At 42.9% G+C, this 19097-nt stretch overlaps 1 protein-coding gene across 1 annotated transcript in view; it reads right to left on the bottom strand.

Moving 5' to 3' along the window:
• Positions 1 to 132: 132 nt before the first annotated feature.
• Positions 133 to 19097, bottom strand: part of LOC106568368 (WD repeat-containing protein 36-like) — a 34194-nt gene continuing 15229 nt past the window's right edge. The window contains exons 4-23 of the mRNA XM_014138661.3: positions 17296 to 17413; positions 16990 to 17122; positions 16757 to 16807; positions 13052 to 13223; positions 12700 to 12820; positions 12388 to 12450; positions 12171 to 12254; positions 11841 to 11995; positions 11557 to 11671; positions 11297 to 11462; positions 8519 to 8627; positions 8325 to 8404; positions 7808 to 7915; positions 7305 to 7402; positions 6268 to 6410; positions 5828 to 5914; positions 4979 to 5008; positions 1610 to 1691; positions 978 to 1165; positions 133 to 282 (exon numbers count right to left, since the gene is read on the bottom strand). Coding sequence (XP_013994136.1) covers positions 133 to 282; positions 978 to 1165; positions 1610 to 1691; positions 4979 to 5008; positions 5828 to 5914; positions 6268 to 6410; positions 7305 to 7402; positions 7808 to 7915; positions 8325 to 8404; positions 8519 to 8627; positions 11297 to 11462; positions 11557 to 11671; positions 11841 to 11995; positions 12171 to 12254; positions 12388 to 12450; positions 12700 to 12820; positions 13052 to 13223; positions 16757 to 16807; positions 16990 to 17122; positions 17296 to 17413 — 2253 coding nt within the window. The remainder of the gene's footprint in view (positions 283 to 977; positions 1166 to 1609; positions 1692 to 4978; positions 5009 to 5827; positions 5915 to 6267; positions 6411 to 7304; positions 7403 to 7807; positions 7916 to 8324; positions 8405 to 8518; positions 8628 to 11296; positions 11463 to 11556; positions 11672 to 11840; positions 11996 to 12170; positions 12255 to 12387; positions 12451 to 12699; positions 12821 to 13051; positions 13224 to 16756; positions 16808 to 16989; positions 17123 to 17295; positions 17414 to 19097) is intronic.

The raw sequence follows: 19097 nt of genomic DNA, 5'->3' as shown, positions 1-19097 counted from the left end.
GTGGCCAACTTCTCTTGCATCAAGTGTGAAACTATAGTTCACAATGCTGTATAGAGATGTATACATAGATCGGTGTGAAAAACCACATAAATAAAAGAAAAATGAAAGAGGGTTGGTTGGGAGAGGCACACTTCAAAGCAGTGCACTCTTGGTGTATGACAGCAAACACAGACTCTGATTGAAAAGTGTCTGCATGGATGTCCACATCTCCTCCAGTTTCTCAGATACTCTAGATGCCTCCTCCATAAACTCTGGTTCCTGGGTGATCAGTCTGAGATGCAGCTAGAGAGAGAGAGAGCGAGAGAGAGAGAGAAACTATACGGAGTTAGTGAAGGAAACTCAGAAGTAAGACAAACCATACAGGAAATACACACGTTATGAACCTTTGAAACAAAGTGTGTCTGTGGTGCTGTGAAGTCAAAAACACATTATTCATGTTCTGTAAAGATACAATTTGAATTCAGGTACTCAACAAAACTGAGCTTAGTTTAAGAGTGAAACAACAGAACTACATATCAAGTCGAACATGTTTTCTTAATAAAACATTTCATTTTTATTTGACTTCTAGAGATGTGGTCATTGGTTTTGATTGAATTGTGTATCAAATTTTTTATATATATATAAATACATATATATATATATATATATAATTTTTTTTTACAGTTCTGTACCGCTTTTTAATGTATTTCCAATGTTCTGACTCCATCTGCTGGTTGCAGATGTAAGTGGGTTACAGTCAACGCAACAGAAAATAGATTTCCCTCTTCCTCTAGTGACATCGTTGATATCATTTAACATTAAGCTGCTATTATTCCTGTGTAGTGACGCTATAATTACTGGAGTAATAACATCATTGAACTCGTAACAATAAAAACTCAACATGTCAATTAAATCAATAACAACAGTGTTATAACACAGATAACAGCAGGTTGTTAACATAGCTACAGTGTTGGTGACTAGAATATTGATGTGGTTACCTTTAGGAAGAGTGCCAGGTAGGCCTGTGCCAGATCAAAGTCCCTCTTGGAGTTCAGCATGCTGGCCACCATCTTCAGAAAGTCTTGTAAGACGGAGACATCTCCACCCATATCAGGGGCCAGACCTCGAAGCTCAGCATCAATACCAGACGGACCCATCTCTTTCAGCATCCCCACAAGGCCATCATCTGGAAGAAACAATGAGGATAGATTATGACTCATTGTATTGACCTGAGGTATCAGCAGAGTAAGTGTGCCAAAACATCCTCTAGTTACTACACATGCTAATAACTTGACATCGGATTTAGCAGTAGGTTCAAGTATTGAGATTCTAAAAGACATTCTTCAGTTTTTATGGCCTTAGAGGTGATTTGGGGTGAGAGGAATGTCTATGATTGCAAGAGGTGCGTGAATAATTGCTCGCGAAGTGATATTCAGACTTGCAAGACGTTTGATTGATTTTGTCATCAAAAAATAAATACATATATAGACACTGAATAAAGATTTAAAACGTGACCGGGATTGCACAATAAAGTTGGGGACTTATTTCCATTGTGGTCCCTATTTTTTTTTACATAAATACATATACAATTACTGTGAGTAATTGCTAGCTAAGTGAGATTCAAACATACATTTGTTGCATAGTGTGGCAGATTCTAGCTGTTGGTAGAAAGCAGACTTCTGTGCCAGGACTCCAAAATTCAGAATATTTGACTGTGGAAAAAGTAAACAAAATACACATTATGAACCCAAATAACATACAGTACTCAGATTTGCTACACACATATATCTTGTCTCAATTTTCTAACATCTGTGGCATTGGCTCACAGGCGAACAGGCAAGGGAATAACACAAATATTGCTAGAACCTATTTCTTGAATTCTAAATATCAGACATTTGAAAGCTCTAGTTTTGACCTTCATAATACCTCTGGTGTCAGTAACTTTATAAGCACTAATTATGGTCAATTTAGACTGAGAATAGTGTCTAGTTATGGTAAGGGGTGAAGTAAGTATAGCCAGTTATAATTGTAATGGTTTAGCAGATTATAAAAAAAGATCAGTCTTTACGTGGCTAAAAGAAAAGGAATATAACATATACTGTTTACAGGAAACTCACTCTACATCCTTAGATGAAGTTGCGTGGAAAAAGGAATGCGGTGGTGAAATAATTTTCTGTCATGGACAAAGGAACTCAAATGTTGTGATGATATTAATTAACAAAAATGTAAATCTAAATGTGCAAATAGTCAGGAATGATTCGCAGGGAAGGTGGATCCTTTTTTAATATGAAAGCGGACGAAAAAGAGATTTGGCTCATTAATCTATATGGTCCAAATCAGGCTGATCCACACTTCTTTGAAAACATTTATACCAATTTATTGAACTTACAGGTAACAAATGATCTAATCATTATGGTAGGAGACTACAACAGTGTTAAGTACCTCAATGGACTGTAAAGGTAACCACTCTACAAACTATCATCACCGTGCCCTTAGGGAAATCACAAATATTATAGACACATTAGAAATAGTGGATATTTGGAGACCAGAAAACCCCGACCTAGTGAGATATACATGGAGGAGACTTAATCAAGCTAGTCATCTTTACTACTTTGTCTCCTTCTCTCATGCATCAAAGGTTAAAAAAGTTTTAATAGGAGACAGAATGCGATCATCATCTAATTGGCATTCACATAACCCTTTTATAGATTTTCCACGTGGACGGGGATTTTGGAAATGTAATCAAAGTTTACTGGAGGACAACTTATACTTAACTAAGACAAAATAATTTATAACCACATTTTTCCAGTATAACATAGGTGCAGCAAATCCCCTTATTGTTTGGGATACCTTTAAATGTACCTTCAGGGGTCATTCAATTCAATATTCATCAATAATAAAAAAGCAGTTTCTGGCTAAAGAGAAGACTAACAGAAGACTACCGATTCCATTCCATGGTATGAGTTGATATATAAAACAACGCAAGATTCAAGACTTCGTGCTTTTCAGCTAAAATTATTATATAGAATTCTTGCCACCAACAAAATGTTGAATATTTTGGCCATAAAATCATCGAAGCTCTACAGATTTTGTTGTGAGGATACAGAATCAATAGACCATTTATTTTGGTATTGCCCTCAGGTAGCCTGTTTCTGGTCTCAGGTTCAGGAATGGCTGAAAATGCATAGCATTGATCTAAAATTGACCCTAGAAATAGTACTGTTAGGAGATCTGGAGAGATCAGGTCAGTCAATTACTAATACTCTTAGTAAAAGTATTTATTTTCAACTCGCAATCTGTGGATTCTATTTGATTAGATAGATTGAAATTGTATGTTAAACATCACAGCATAGTTGAAAGATATGTGTTGTGTAGAAACCCGAAGTGGGTGGCCAGCAGAGATAGATGGGATGGGCTGAGGGAAGCTGAGGGTTGGTATGTGGAATTGGAGACAAGTGGGAGTGGAGTTGCTGTGTGAGAGATAGAATGATGGTCAAAGATAAAGTAAAAAATAAAAATAAATAAAAATAAAACATAATAAAAAGTACATTTGAATGACACTAAGTGGCAGTGTTTTTACAACTAATGCCGGTTTTCCTGAGGCTGATGCCGTGCAGGTGTTTGTACACATGCATATACACACACTCTCATTCAAATAAACACATACAAGAACACACACATACATGTAATAGTGCCAGACATGCACACAAACATATACAGTTGGCATTGCTGTTAGGATTTTAGTTGTCCTTGATGTCCTGTTTTAAATGTTTTTTTTGTTTTTTTTTTTTAAATGTTTGCATTATTTTCTTCTGTCTTTCCCTTTTATCTATTTAGTTCATTCTCTTGGTTGTTGGTGCATTGGGGGGTTCTTGGGGATGGGGAATGGAATTAATTGTATTTTATATTTTTTATTTTTCTTCCTGGGAGGGGACTGTGGGAGGGGTCTCGAATGGTTGAGGGACAGCTACTGGGGAACTGTGGGGGGGATCTTGGAGGGGTCGGGTTTACGTTTTTTGGCCTGGTGGTAGATCGGTCAACATGTCCTTGAGCAGGGCATTGACCCTGGATGCTTGTGTGTGTCGCTCTGAATGGGAATCTGTTGGATGACTGGTATGATGTAGTTGTTGAGCGGCTTCACTGCAAGTACACTGCTCAAAACAATAAAGGGAACACTTAAACAACACAATGTAACTCCAAGTCAATCACACTTCTGTGAAATCAAACTGTCCACTTAGGAAGCAACACTGATTGACAATAAATGTCACATGCTGTTGTGCAAATGGAATAGACAACAGGTGGAAATTATAGGCAATTAGCAAGACACCCCCAATAAAGGAGTGGTTCGGCAGGTGGTGACCACAGACCACTTCTCAGTTCCCATGCTTCCTGGCTGATGTTTTGGTCACTTTTGAATGCTGGTGGTGCTTTCACTCTAGTGGTAGCATGAGAAAGAGTCTACAACCCACACAAGTGGCTCAGGTAGTGCAGCTCATCCAGGATGGCACATCAATGCGAGCTGTGGCAAGAAGGTTTGCTATGTCCAGAGCATGGAGGCGCTACCAGGAGACAGGCCAGTACATCAGGAGACGTGGAGGAGGCCGTAGGAGGGCAACAACCATGCAGCAGGACCGCTACCGCCGCCTTTGTGCAAGGAGGAGCAGGAGGAGCACTGCCAGAGCCCCGCAAAATGACCTCCAGCAGGCCACAAATGTGCATGCGTCTGCTCAAACGGTCAGAAAGTGCAGGACGTTTGGCATTTGCCAGAGAACACTAATATCGGCAAATTCGCCACTGACGCACTGTGCTCGTCACAGATGAAAGCAGGTTCACACTGAGCACATGTGACAGATGTGACAGAGTCTGGAGACGCCATGGAGAACGTTCTGCTGTCTGCAACATCCTCCAGCATGACCGGTTTGGCGGTGGGTCAGTCATGGTGTGGGGTGGCATTTCTTTGGGGGGCCGCACAGCCCTCCATGTGCTCGCCAGAGGTAGCCTGACTGCCATTAGGTACCGAGATGAGATCCTCAGACCCCTTATGAGACCATATGCTGGTGCGGTTGGCCCTGGGTTCCTCCTAATGCAAGACAATGCTAGACCTCATGTGGCTGGAGTGTGTCAGCAGTTCCTGCAAGAGGAAGGCATTGATGCTATGGACTGGCCCGCCCGTTCCCCAGACCTGAATCCAATTGAGCACATCTGGGACATCATGTCTCGCTCCATCCACCAATGCCACATTGCACCACAGACTGTCCAGGAGTTGGCGGATGCTTTAGTCCAGGTCTGGGAGGAGATCCCTCAGGAGACCATCCGCCACCTCATCAGGAGCATGCCCAGGCGTTGTAGGGAGGTCACACAGGCACGTGGAGGCCACACACACTACTGAGCCTCATTTTGATTTGTTTTAAGGACATTACATCAAAGTTGGATCAGCCTGTAGTGTGGTTTTCTACTTTAATTTTGAGTGTGACTCCAAATCCAGACCTCCATGGTTTGATAAATTGGATTTCCATTGATTATTTTTGTTGTCAGCATATTCAACTATGTAAAGAAAAAAGTATTTAATAAGATTATTTCATTCATTCAGATCTAGGATGTGTTATTTTAGTGTTCACTTTATTTTTTTGAGCAGTATATATTGTATGTTTCAAATATTCAATAAAAATAATAAAAAAACATACAGTAATATGAAGAGCAAACAATCTTTCTTAACTTATACAGTGTTATAATGTTTTATTTCCATACACAGTATTGTGATTTTAGGGTCTTTTCATAGAGTTCTGTTAATTATCAGTGGCCAACTTCTCTCACCTGTTCTTGCTGTTTGGAGCCTTCAAGAAGGGGCAAACTGTGGTATCAATCCTGGAATGGTGTGCATGAAGAAGGGAGCAGCCTTCGGAACCTTGGGGGGCTCCTTGGGTTTGTTCCTTTTCTATATAAGAACAGGGAAAACAACAATCTAATTTTAGTCCCCCCCAAAAAAGATGAGTAGAGTGGTCTATATTATGAAGAGATGACAACGGCATTACAGAACAATTGCTACACGTGTTGTCTGTCATTGTGCATGTGTAAGGAGACGATGCCTTGGATTTAGCTCAGAAAGCTAAGACAGCCGTGAGTCGCACAGACAAACAGGGCTTAATACCCTGTCGGTGACACGTTTTTCTCCACAGACAACCACCAGTGTCAGAGGAGCAAGACAGTTACATTTTGTGGACCACCAGGGTTTGAAACCCAGTCAGTCACACGGTTTTCTCCACAGACAACCACCAGTGACATGCTCACCTTGATGATGTCGAGGTGGAGCAGGTTCTTCCAGCGAGAGTCAGGCAGCAGAGAGAGAGTGACCAGCTGTTGGTCCAGTTGCTCTGGAGACTCATAGTCTATCACCTCAGAGTTGAGATCACCCTCTTCCTCTCCCTCTTCATCTGCAGAAAAACAAAACAACCTAAAAATACAACCTGATACCATCAAATGCCATGAAATATTGTTCTAGTTCTTGAGAGGTCATTTCAAAAATTGTGTTTTAATGTACTTTGGCACACTGATTATGGCACAGTATTGTTTTCCTCCATAAATATTGTGGTGGAACATTCTATTCAAGTGAGAGAGACTTGGTCATTTCTTCAAACAATCTTTATTCAATATCGAAATAATGAAACCGTCGACTCAACTGTCTTGACTGTTGGGCCGAGAGCCTACCCTTTTACAGACCATGCTGTTCCTTATATACCTGATACCAAGATTGCTCAGTCGTAGCTGGTTCAATCCCCCGCCCCGTATAGATTTGGGGCACCATAAGCCACTTTGGGTTCATCCTCTGGTCATCTGCCTCTGCTGTTGTCTCCCAGATGACAGGATAATTAGGAATACTGAGGCCTTTGTTCTGTTCCTCCAGGCTCTCTCGGTGACACCCACCACATCTGATCTATGGAATGCCAGCTGTAGGTGTTTTATCACCAAGCCATCGCTTAATCAGTTGCCAGCCCAAGCTCCATAAAGAATTCTCTCAGTTAACTCAGAAAGAAGAGAGAGAGTCCTAAGAACCTTACTCTATTAAATAAAACAACCATTTGGTGCATAAATATAACATCAACTTGTAATCCTGCTACCACAATATCTAGTCAAAAGGATTGTTACAAGTACCTATAAAATCAAGGACACACTTCCTCCATATTGAATATCTTTCATTATCAATGCTTGAATAATTGGCTGATACCACTGTTACATGTGCCAGTCCAGATGGTGTGGGGGCTTTCTGGCCCCTGTGCTGGGTACAGTGTAAGTGCTGCATGGGCTCACAGTGGCTGTTCAGTAGCTACCTTGGTTGGGACAGATTCCTGGCAGCATGATCACAGTGGGCTCGTAGTCTGAAGGCAGAGGGCCCAGTGATACCATACTGCACAGTGTGTTGTTGGACCTGGAAACACACAACATGGAATAGTCACTCAACATGGAATACTCAAGAATAATAGTAAATATTACTAACCTACTTGATTTTAATAACACTGAATTGTACTACTGAATACTACCAATAACTTCTCATACTGCTACAGCATGTACTCCAACACATATCTTTTGAGATATCAAATTGACAATATTAACACTAATTTGCTGAGTCACATTTGTTCAAAAGACTTAGTTAATCAAGATGTTTCCTTTATCAGCTAATTCTTGTTTGCAGTTTAAATAAGTCGAGATGTGATAAGATGAGTGTCTATATGAGTGTGAACATTAAATCTGCAGGTTCCCTAATAATGACATAACCTGAGAATGATTTTGACTCCCACACCCCATCTTTCCTTGATGTGGTGGTGACTCTTACCATAAGTATATCCCCAAGCTGTCAACATGGGAGGAGGCCAGAAAGTCCCCAGTTGGTGACATGGTGAGACTGACCGCAGCAGAGTCTACCAAGAAGCAGTCCACCAGGCTAAGAAAAAAAAGAAGAGAAATCAAGTCAATGACTGACAGCTGAGAGGGAGTTTCCACTGGAAAGTACTTGAAAGCGATTACATTAATTGATACTCAATTTATGATAAAGTGAAACAAAGATGGCCTGGGAAATCTTTGGACAAAGGTCATCTCATCGATCTCAGTTTGTGGGGAGAGGAAATGACAAGGCAGGGCTGGTGACATCACAGGTGTGAGAATGGTCAAGGACCGAGAAACATCAGTAAAGTGTAAGGGCCCGGTCCAGAAACAAACCCTATCCCCTACCCTCAACCCTCTATCCCCTACCCTCAATCCCCTACCCTCAACCCTCTATCCCCTACCCTCAACCCCCTACCCCCAATTAGGGACATGCTAAACTACTCCAGAAGTGACAGGGATGGTCTTACCAGCCGGAGGGGAGGTCCCATGTCCTGATGGTACAGTCCATGGCTGCCGTTATCAACCAGCGCCCGTCTGGGCTGAAAGACTGAGGAGTATCATCAGACAAGAACAAATATTTGAGGGAAAGAGTGAGAGTGAAATCAAATCGAGAGAGATGTGCTAAACAGAGAAAGGGAAAGAGATCGAGATAACGACTCACCATGTCATTGACCTGTCCTCGATGACCAGAGAACTTGCGGACAATCCTCTTGGTCTCCACATCCAGAACATTCAGCGTGAAGTCATCCAGAGCGATGGCCAGCATACCACTATACCAGGGCAAGAAAAGACTGCAATCAGACACTAGTCTACTGCTATGCAATAACCAAGTGAAACAAATCAGTGTATAAAGTTAACCTCTTACATCTAGACGTTCCGCTAGCGGAACACCTGCTCCAATATCCAATGATAGGCGTAGCGCGAAATACAAACTCCTCAAAAATCCGAAAACTTCCATTTTTTAAACATATGACTATTTTACACCATTTTAAAGACAAGACTCTCCTTTATCTAACCACACTGTCCGATTTCAAAAAGGCTTTAAGGCGAAAGCAAAACATTAGATTATGTCAGCAGAGTACCCAGCCAGAAATAATCAGACACCCATTTTTCAAGCTAGCATATAATGTCACAAAAAACAAAACCACAGCTAAATGCAGCACTAACCTTTGATGATCTTCATCAGATGACACTCCTAGGACATTATGTTATACAATACATGCATGTTTTGTTCAATCAAGTTCATATTTATATCAAAAACCAGCTTTTTACATTAGCATGTGACGTTCAGAACTAGCATTCCCACCGAACACTTCCGGTGAATTTACTAAATTACTCACGATAAACGTTCACAAAAAACATAACAATTATTTTAAGAATTATAGATACAGAACTCCTTTATGCAATCGCGGTGTCCGATTTTAAAATAGCTTTTCGGTGAAAGCACATTTTGCAATATTCTGAGTAGATAGCCCGGCCATCATGGTTAGCTATTTTGACACCCACCAAGTTTGGTACTCACCAAACTCAGATTTACTATAAGAAAAATTGGATTACCTTTGCTGTTCTTCGTCAGAATGCACTCCCAGGACTTCTACTTCAATAACAAATGTTGGTTTGGTTCCAAATAATCCATAGTTATATCCAAATAGCGGCGTTTTGTTGTGCGTTCAAGACACTATCCGAAGGGTAAAGAAGGGTGACGCGCCCGGCGCGTTTCGTGACAAAAAAATTCAAAACATTCTATTACCGTACTTCGAAGCATGTCAAACGCTGTTTAAAATACATTTTTATGCGATTTTTCTCGTAAAAAAGCGATAATATTCCGACCGGGAAACCCTGTTTTCGTTCAAAGACTGAAAATAAAAACATGGAGTCTTCTCGTGCACGCGCACCCCAGTCTCATTGTTCTCAGATCGACCACTATCCAAATGCGCTACTGTTTTTCAGCCATGGCCTGCAAAGTCATCATTCAACGTTCTGGCGCCTTCTGAGAGCCTATGGGAGCGTTAGAAAATGTCACGTTACAGCAGAGATCCCCTGTTTTGGATAGAGATGATCAAGAAGGCCAAGAAATAGTCAGAGAGGGCGCTTTCTGTTTGGAATCTTCTCAGGTTTTGGCCTGCCAAATGAGTTCTGTTATACTCACAGACACCATTCAAACAGTTTTAGAAACTTTGGAGTGTTTTCTATCCAAAGCTAATAATTATATGCATATTCTAGTTTCTGGGCAGGAGTAATAATCAGATTAAATCGGGTACGTTTTTTATCCGGCCGTGAAAATACTGCCCCCTATCCATAACAAGTTAAAGGAATAATGCTGTCAATTAAGCCCTTTATCTCCTTCCCCAGCAACAGATGAATACCATTTTTCTGTCTCGGAGTCCATTATGAAGGAAGTTCGATGTAGTTTCGTGAGCCAACGCTAACCAGAAGTCATTGCGCTAATGCTAGTTAGCAAAGGCTTGCAAAACTACCGCTAACTTCCTTCATACTGGACACAGACATAAATCAAATCTTATTTGTCACATACGCCATGCCAAATCTTTTCAGTCCCCTGAGGGGGAAAGGGTATTGTCGTGCCCTCTTCACAACTGTCTTGGTATGTTTGGACCATGATAGTTCGTTGGTGATGTGGACACCAAGGAACTTGAAATTCTCGACCCGCTCCACTACAGCCGTCAATGTTAATCCACAATCAGCTCCTTAGTCTTGCTCACATTGAGGGAGAGGTTGTTGTCCTGGCACCACACTGACAGTTCTCTGACCTCCTCCCTATAGGCCGTCTCATCGTTGTCGGTGATCAGGTCTACCACTGTTGTGTCGTCAGCAAACTTAATGATTGTGTTGGAGTCGTGGGTGAACAGGGAATACAGGAGGGGACTAAGTACACACCCCTGAGGGGCCCCAATGTTAAGGATCAGCATGGCAGACGTGTTGTTGCCTTCTCTTACCACCTGGGGACGGCCCATCAGAAGGTCCAGGATCCAGTTGCAGAGGGAGGTGTTTAGTCCCAGAGTCCTTAGCTTAGTAATGAGCTTCATGGACACTATGGTGTTGAACGCTGAGCTGTATTCTCACAAAGGTGTTCCTTTTGTCCAGGTGAGAAAGGGCAGTGTGGAGTGCGATTGAGATGGCGTCATCTGTGAATCTGTTGGAGCGGTATGCGAATTGGAGTGGGTCTAGGGTTTCCGGGATGATGCTGTTGATGTGAGCCATGACCAGCCTTTCAAAGCACTTCATGGCTACCGACGTGAGTACCACGGGGCAGTAATCATTTAGGTAGGTTACCAGGTTAAAGAAGGTCTCCATGAGTTCATCTGACTCTGGGAAAATAGAAAATGGGCTTGACTGCTAAATCCTACACTATCCCTTGAAGTTGGAAGCAGTGCAGTCATTTAAGTGCTATTTTTCTCCTGTGGTGTTATCTGACCATTACCTGTCCCGGTGCAGGTGTGTGGAGGCAGGCGAGGTGCCAAGGTAAATGGAGTGGACCAGCTTCCTAGGTTTGAACTTCCAGATCTTGACCAGTTTGTCAGCTCCGGCACTGATGATCAGCTGATTAAGTCCATCCACGGAAACGCCACGCACCGGCCCCTTGTGAGCTACAGAGTCAGAGATAGGACAAATTAAGCTGAATCTATATCAGAAATCATGAGATAAATATACACAAGCAATTGTCTTTACGGGGGTACTTACCCTTGTCCTCTCCATATTGACCTCTATGCATGCTGGACTGCATGTTGTAAACGTCAATGTGTCCAGATGAGAGTCCTACCACTACAAAGTTACCACATGATGTGATACCTACTGCCTGAGGGGAGAAAACACAGCTTTTAACAACATAACTAGCGTGTATATTATGTTTGTTTCTGTGTAATAAACTATTAAGGTAGACGTCTTATTGATTGATCTTTATCAAATGATTTGGGTTCATTGTACACTAAAACAAACTGTACATGACCAGTAATGTATTTAGCTACCGTAGCGTGGACGTTGAGAGCACGGTTCTTATTGAAGCGTTGGGGTTCCAGCCTGTGTGCTCCCATGCTGCCCTTCTGATAGTTCCAGGTGTTCGTCATGAGGTACCCTCTGTGACATGCTACTATACTGTCCCAATCACTCTGACGGGCAATCTCTACATCACACATAGAATCAGAGAAAATATCAACGTTTTCAAAGAATTAACCACATTCAATGATAAAAGGTTCCACATAAATACAGACTAGTTGAGTTTTTTATCTCATGAAGGTAATTGCAGTTTTGTAATATTCAAGTTGCTATACTTTTTTTGTTGTTGTTACTAAACATACCTGAGGCGAAAATGGTGATGGCGGGAAGCTTCAGTTCGTCATACCTCAAGCTTTTCTTTTTGGATTTCTTCTTGTTGCTGGAACCTAGTTACCAATTGGTTTATTTTCATGAAGAATACAAGAAACAAGCATTTATGCATGTAAACAAACAGTATTGAAATTAACATCTCGTTGTCCATAACAGCCATCTTTCCGCAAAAGAGAAAATAAATCGTACCATGTCCTAAACTGTTGAATCTCTCATGAACAGTGGAGAATGACTGCAGAGTACCATCTCGACCTTAGAAAAAGAGTACAGCGGATTAGGGAGAAATCTAATAGTTTTACTAGAAACTCATAGATGCCTTATATAACTGCCTGATACATTTAGCAGACGCTCTTATCCAGAGCGACTTACAGTAAGTAGTGAGTGCACCTATTTTCATACTTTTTCTGTACTGGTCCCCAGTGGAAATCAAACCCACAACCCTGACGTTGCAAGCACCATGCTCTACCAACTGAGCCACATGAGACAGCAAGTCACACATACCAGCACTGAGAATGTGATGCCCGTTCAGGCCATGGTGCTGGACCTTAGTGGGCGGGGCGCAATGTGCCAGACAACTCCTGAGTAGACGGCCTCCTCCGCCCGCCGTGTCGAAGATCCACACCTGCGGAATAGGACTTTGAGCATTCAAAACTCAATGGTCAAACATATGAATTCTTCATAACCCTATGGTATGTTGGTACTGGATTGTGTTAGCAGTGCTGAATTTGCAACTAGTGATGTCCAAATAAAAGCTTTAAGCTCTGTAGGTAAAAACTGTGTATTGAGACATGTCTGAAAAAAAGGACAATTGTTTACAGCAATTTAACACTGATGCCCTCTAAGTACCACTAACCTGAATGCTGTTATCAGCCCCATTGGTGATGAGAAGAGGCTCGCCATGGAGGAATGTTAGTCCAGCAATAGCTGTGTTGTGGGCATCTCTCATTTGACACACAAGCTTTTTCTCCTCTAGATCCCACAGTCCAATATGTCCGACAGGACTACCAGCCGCCAGAAATATTACACTGTGTACAAAACATTATGAACACCTGTAACGATCGTCGTAGAGAGGCGACCAAGATGCAGCGTGGCACGTGTTCATGATTATTTATTTAAATCAAACAAACACTCGAACAAAAATAACAAAGGGAAACGAAAGCGCACAGTTCTGTCAGGTACAGAAACACAAAACAAAAAACTACCCACCTACACAGGTGGGAAAAGGCTGCCTAAGTATGGTTCCCAATCAGAGACAACGATAGATAGCTGCCTCTGAATGGAAACCATACCTGGCCAAAACATAGAAATAGAATGCCCACCCCACACCCTGACCTAACAAAATAGAGAAATAAACCGTCTCTCTCAGGTCAGGGCATGACAGTACCACCCCCCCCCCCTCCCCCAAAGGTGCAAACCTGAACCTATAGGGGAGGGTCTGAGTGGGCATCTATTCTTGGCGGTGGCTCTGGTTTGGGGCGTAGCCCCCACTCCGCCCGCTTCTCTGTCACCGGAGGAACCAGACCGTGGACCGCCGCTGAAGACTCTGGGCTGCAGGCCGTCTCAGGAGGTTCCGGGCTGCAGGCCGTCTCAGGAGGTTCCGGGCTGCAGGCCGTCTCAGGAGGTTCCGTACTGGGGACCGTCGCTACAGGCTCCATGCCATGGATCATCACTGCAGGCTCCGCGTCATGGATCACCACTGGAGGCTTTGTGCCATGGATCATCACTGGAGGCTCCGGGCCATGGATCATCCCTACAGGCTTCTTGCCATGGATTATCACTGGAGGCTTCATGCCATGGATCTTCCCTACAGGCGCCGGGACATGGATCATCCCTACAGGCTTCTTGCCATGGATCATCACTTGAGGCTCCGAGCCATGGATTATCACTGGAGGCTCCGGGCCATGGATCATCCCTACAGGCTCCGAGCCATGGATCATCACTGGAGGCTTCGTGCCATGGATCATCACTGGAGGCTTCTTACGTCTCACCGGAACGCGTCTCACCGGACTGAGGAGACGTACTGACAGCCTGGTATGTGGAGCAGGCACAGGGCGTACCAGGCTGAATAGACTCACTGGAGGGAGAGTGCAAGGAGCAGGCACAGGACGTACTGGGCTGTGGAGGCGCACTGGAGGGAGAGTGCGAGGAGCAGGCACATGCTCACCACGATAAGCATGGGGAGTTGACTCAGGTCTCAACCCTGACTCCGCCAATCTAGCCATATGCCCCCCCCCTCCAATTTTTTTGGGGGGCTGGCTCTCGTGCTTCCGTCCTTGCCGGGCTAGTTCCTCTCTCGCTGCCATCACCTGCTTCCCCGGCAGGCTTCTGTATCTGTCCAACACTTGCCCCCAAGTCCAGTCTATCCTCTCCTCCAACTCCTCCAGAGACCAGGCATCCATCTCCTCCCGGGCACGCTGCTTGATCCAGTTGTGGTGGGTAGTTCTGTAACGATCGTCGTAGAGAGGTGACCAAGATGCAGCGTGGCACGTGTTCATGATTATTTATTTCAATCAAACAAACACTCGAACAAAAATAACAAAGGGAAACGAAAGCGCTCAGTTCTGTCAGGTACAGAAACACAAAACAGAAAATTACCCATCAACACAGGTGGGAAAAGGCTGCCTAAGTATGGTTCCCAATCAGAGACAACAATAGACAGCTGCCTCTGATTGGAAACCATACCTGGCCAAAACATACAAATATAATGACATAGAATACCCACCCCACACCCTGACCTAACAAAATAGAGAAATAAACCGTCTCTCTCAGGTCAGGGAGTGACAACACCTTCCTAATATTGGAGTTGCAGGAATTGTCCGTAGAGCTCCGAGACAAGATTGTGTTGAGGCACAGATCTGCCGAAGGGTACCAAAAACCTTCTGCAGCATTGAAGGTCCTCAAGAACACAGTGGCCTCCATCATTCTTAAATGGAAGAAGTTTGGAACCACCAAGACTCCCTAGAGCTGAGCAACTGGGCCTTGGTCAGGGAGGTGACCAAGAACCCGATGGTCACTGACTGAGCTCCGGAGTTCCTCTGTGGAGATGGGAGAAACTTCCAGAAGGAAACCATCTCTGCAGCACCACCAGTGAGGCCTTTACGGCAGAGTGGCAAGACAGAAGCCACTCCTCAGTAAAATGCCCATGACAGCCTGCTTGGAGCTTGTTAAAAGGCACCTAAAGGACTCTCAGACCATGAGAAACAAGATTCTCCGGTAGGATGAAACAAAGATCGAACTCTTTGGCCTGAATGCCACGCGTCAGGTCTGGAAGAAACCAGGCACCGCTCATCACCTGGCCAATACCATCCCTACAGCGAAGCATGGTGGTGGTAGCATCATGCTGTTTGAGGATCTTTTTCAGCGGCAGGTAGACTATTCAGGATCGATGGAAAGATGAAGGGCACAAAGTACAGAGAGATCGATGATGAAAAACTCAGGACCTCAGACTGGGGTGAAGGTTCACCTTCCAACAGGACAACAACCCTAAGCACACAGCCAAGACAATGCAGGAGTGGCTTCGGGACAAGTCTCTGAATGTCCTTGATTGGCCCAGCCAGAGCCCAGACTTGAACCTCATCAAACATCTCGGAAGAGACCTGAAAATAGCTGGGCAGCGACGCTCACCATCCAACCTGACAGAGCTTGAGAGGATCTGCAAAGAAGAATGGGAGAAGCTCCCCAAACACCGGTGTGCCCACTTAGTACTTTTCGGGCGGCAGGTAGCCTAGTGGTTAGAGTGTTGGGCCAGTAACCGAAAGTTTGCTAGATCGAATCCCCGAGCTGACAAGGTAAAAATCTGTCATTCTGCCCCTGAACAAGGCAGTTAACCCACTGTTCCTAGGCCGTCATTGTAAATAAGAATTTGTTCTTAACTGACTTGCCTAGTTAAATAAAGTTTAAATAAAATAAAATATAGCGTCATACCAAAGAATACTCCAGGCTGTAATTGCTGCCAAAGGTGCTTCAACAAAGTACTGAGTAAAGGGTCTGAATACTTAGGTAAATGTGATATTTCCTTTTTTTTATACATTTGCAAAAAAAAACTTTTTAAACTGCTTTTCCTTTGTCATTATGGGGTATTGTGTGTAGATAGACGAGAAGAAGAAAAAACTATTTAATCCATTTTAGAATAAGGCTGAAACGTAACAAAATGTGGAAAAAGTGAAGGGGTCTGAATGCTTTCCGAATACACTGTATGCCCCCCTTAGATATACAATGGAGATGTATATAAGCCCTACATGCTTAGAAGAAAAGGTTCTAGATTGAACCATAAATGTTTTTATTGCTTGCTTCATATATTGCACCCCTAAAGGTTCTATATAGAACCCTTTTGTAGGGTTCTTTGATCAGAACCCCCAGGGGTTCTTCTTCACTGAACCAAAATTGGTTCCATATAGGACCTTAAGGGGTGTCATATATGAAACAACACAGTACCTTAACCATTCTATACAGTACGTGAAAGGAGTTGAACATATGTATGGCTGGCAATTCCTCAACAACAAAAATATGTATTAATTCAGTTTCAGCTTTGAGAATAAATATACTCCAACCAACCTGCTGAAGCACTGGGACTCCTACTGCCCATCCTGGGAAGGTATACAGGAGTTTGCTCAAATAAAAGGAATCCACTTAATGAGTACAGAGAATGTCAAGTTGTCCTAATTTTAAGACCAAACTTTGATAAAGCACACTATAACAAAGTCAGGTGCATTACAGATCTTTGGTTGTGCTGTCCTTCCATCAGTTTACAGATTTCATAACTAAATTATAATTCTACATGAACGACCGTACTTGGACTTGACATTCCAGAGCTGGAAACCTCCTTGGCTACTCCCAAACAGGATCTTGTTCAGGTAAGTGCTTGGGTGCATTAAAGCAGACACTTCAAATGACACTTTGTCAAATGTTATCTGCAGGTACTCCTCTGTGGGAAGAACACAATTTCATGCACTTCACAAGAACTGGTTAAATTGGAAAACCAAAAAAGTACTACTGATCATTATTTTAACCAAAACATTTTCTACTCAAGGTTTATTGGAACAGATGGCATCAAATATTATCCCAATGTTATGTTAAGCATTCTTTTGCAACACCAACCCTCTGACTCCACGTCCCAGACAACGACAACATTGTCCCTGTCCACAGAAATAACGTGATCCCCGAAAGGAAGCAGGAGGTGAACATCAGCTCCATGGCCAGTGTACGTGTGGACAACCTGGATAGACGCAACGTCTCAGTCAGTTTAGTACTGTTGGAATCGGCTAAACTTTGAACATTGAGATATTAAATAAATGATAGAGAAGACGCCTGGAATAGGAAGAGTGAAAGAGACTGGGTTGTGTGTCAGAAGTGAATGGTTCTCCGTGGGAAGACAGATAGATTTGGAATGTGTTGGGTGGAAGGGAGTAGAACAACGGTTGAGATAGGGGAGACAGATGGACATCTGTGGACTAGGGGAAGGAGGGGTTGAGGTTAGGAGGTGAGGTCAGTTCCCCTTAAGGGAGTAATCAGGGTTTAGTATCTGGTTACCTTCTTTCTGTTGAACCATAAGATGTAACGATTGGAGAGAGAAGGAGGAGTGTCCTAAAGTGGGATGTATATAACTGTGATGGTGAGAACTGTTTTGCTGTCTGAATACAGCTGTACAGAACCTTTGGGAAGAATTAAACTTGGTTAAAGCTTCTCTAGTGTCCGTGAGTTATTTACTCTGACAAATAAGAACCTAACAGTAGAATCAATGTAATTCACTATCATCAAGACTACATTTAGGTTAAAGCCAGTGTGTGAGCTCAGCTAGTGCTATATCTACTATATTGATTTTATATACAGTACCAGTCAAACGTATGGACACACCTACTCATTCAAGGGTTTTTCTTTATTTTTATTATGTTCTACAATGTAGAATAATAGTGAAGACATCAAAACTGCGAAATAACACATGGAATCATGTAGTAACCAAAAAAGTGTTAAACAAATCAAAATATATGTTATATTATAGATTCTTCAAAGTAGCTACCCTTTGCCTTGATGACAGCTTTGCACACTTGGCATTCTCTCAACCAGCTTCACCTGGAATGCTTTTCCAACAGCTTTGGAGTTCCCACATATGCTGAGCACTTGTTGGCTGCTTTTCCTTCACTCTGCGGTCCAACTCATCCCAAACCATAACAATTAGGTTGAGGTCAGGTGATTGTGGAGGCCAGGTCATCTGATGCAGCACTCCATAACTCTCATTATTGGTCAAATAGCCTTTACACAGCCTGGAGGTGTGTTGCGTCATATCCTGTTGAAAAACAAATGATAGTTCCACTAAGTGCAAACCAGACGGGATGGAGTATCGCTGTAGAATGCTGTGGTAGCCATGCTGGTTAAGTGTGCCTTGAATTCTAAATAAATCACAGACAGTGTCACCAGCAAAGCACCACCATACCATCGCACGTCCTCCTCCATGCTTCACGGTGGGAACCACACATGCAGAGATCATCCGTTTACCTACTCTGCGTCTCACAAAGACACGGCGGTTGGAACCAAAAATCGCATATTTGAACTCATCAGACCAAAGGACAGATTTCCACTGGTCTAATGTCCATTGCTCGTGATCCTTGGCCCAAGCAAGTCTCTTCTTATTATTGGTAACCTTTAGTAGTGGTTTCTTTGCAGCAATTCAACCATGAAGGCCTGATTCACGCAGTCTCCTCTGAACAGTTGATGTTGAGATGTGTCTATTATAGAGGTCGACCGATTATGATTTTTTCAACGCCAATACCGATACCGATTATTGGCGGACCAAAAACAGCCGCTGCCGATTAATCGGCCAATTTTTTAATTAATTAATTTATTTGTAATAATGACAATTACAACAATACTGAATGAACACTTATTTTAACTTAATATAATAC

The sequence above is a fragment of the Salmo salar genome, chromosome 13 (genome assembly GCF_965601325.2).
Source record: "Salmo salar chromosome 13, fSalSal1, whole genome shotgun sequence".
Taxonomy (NCBI): domain Eukaryota; kingdom Metazoa; phylum Chordata; class Actinopteri; order Salmoniformes; family Salmonidae; genus Salmo; species Salmo salar.
Note: the sequence above shows the minus strand (reverse complement) of the source record. Positions and strands in the feature narration are given on the sequence as shown.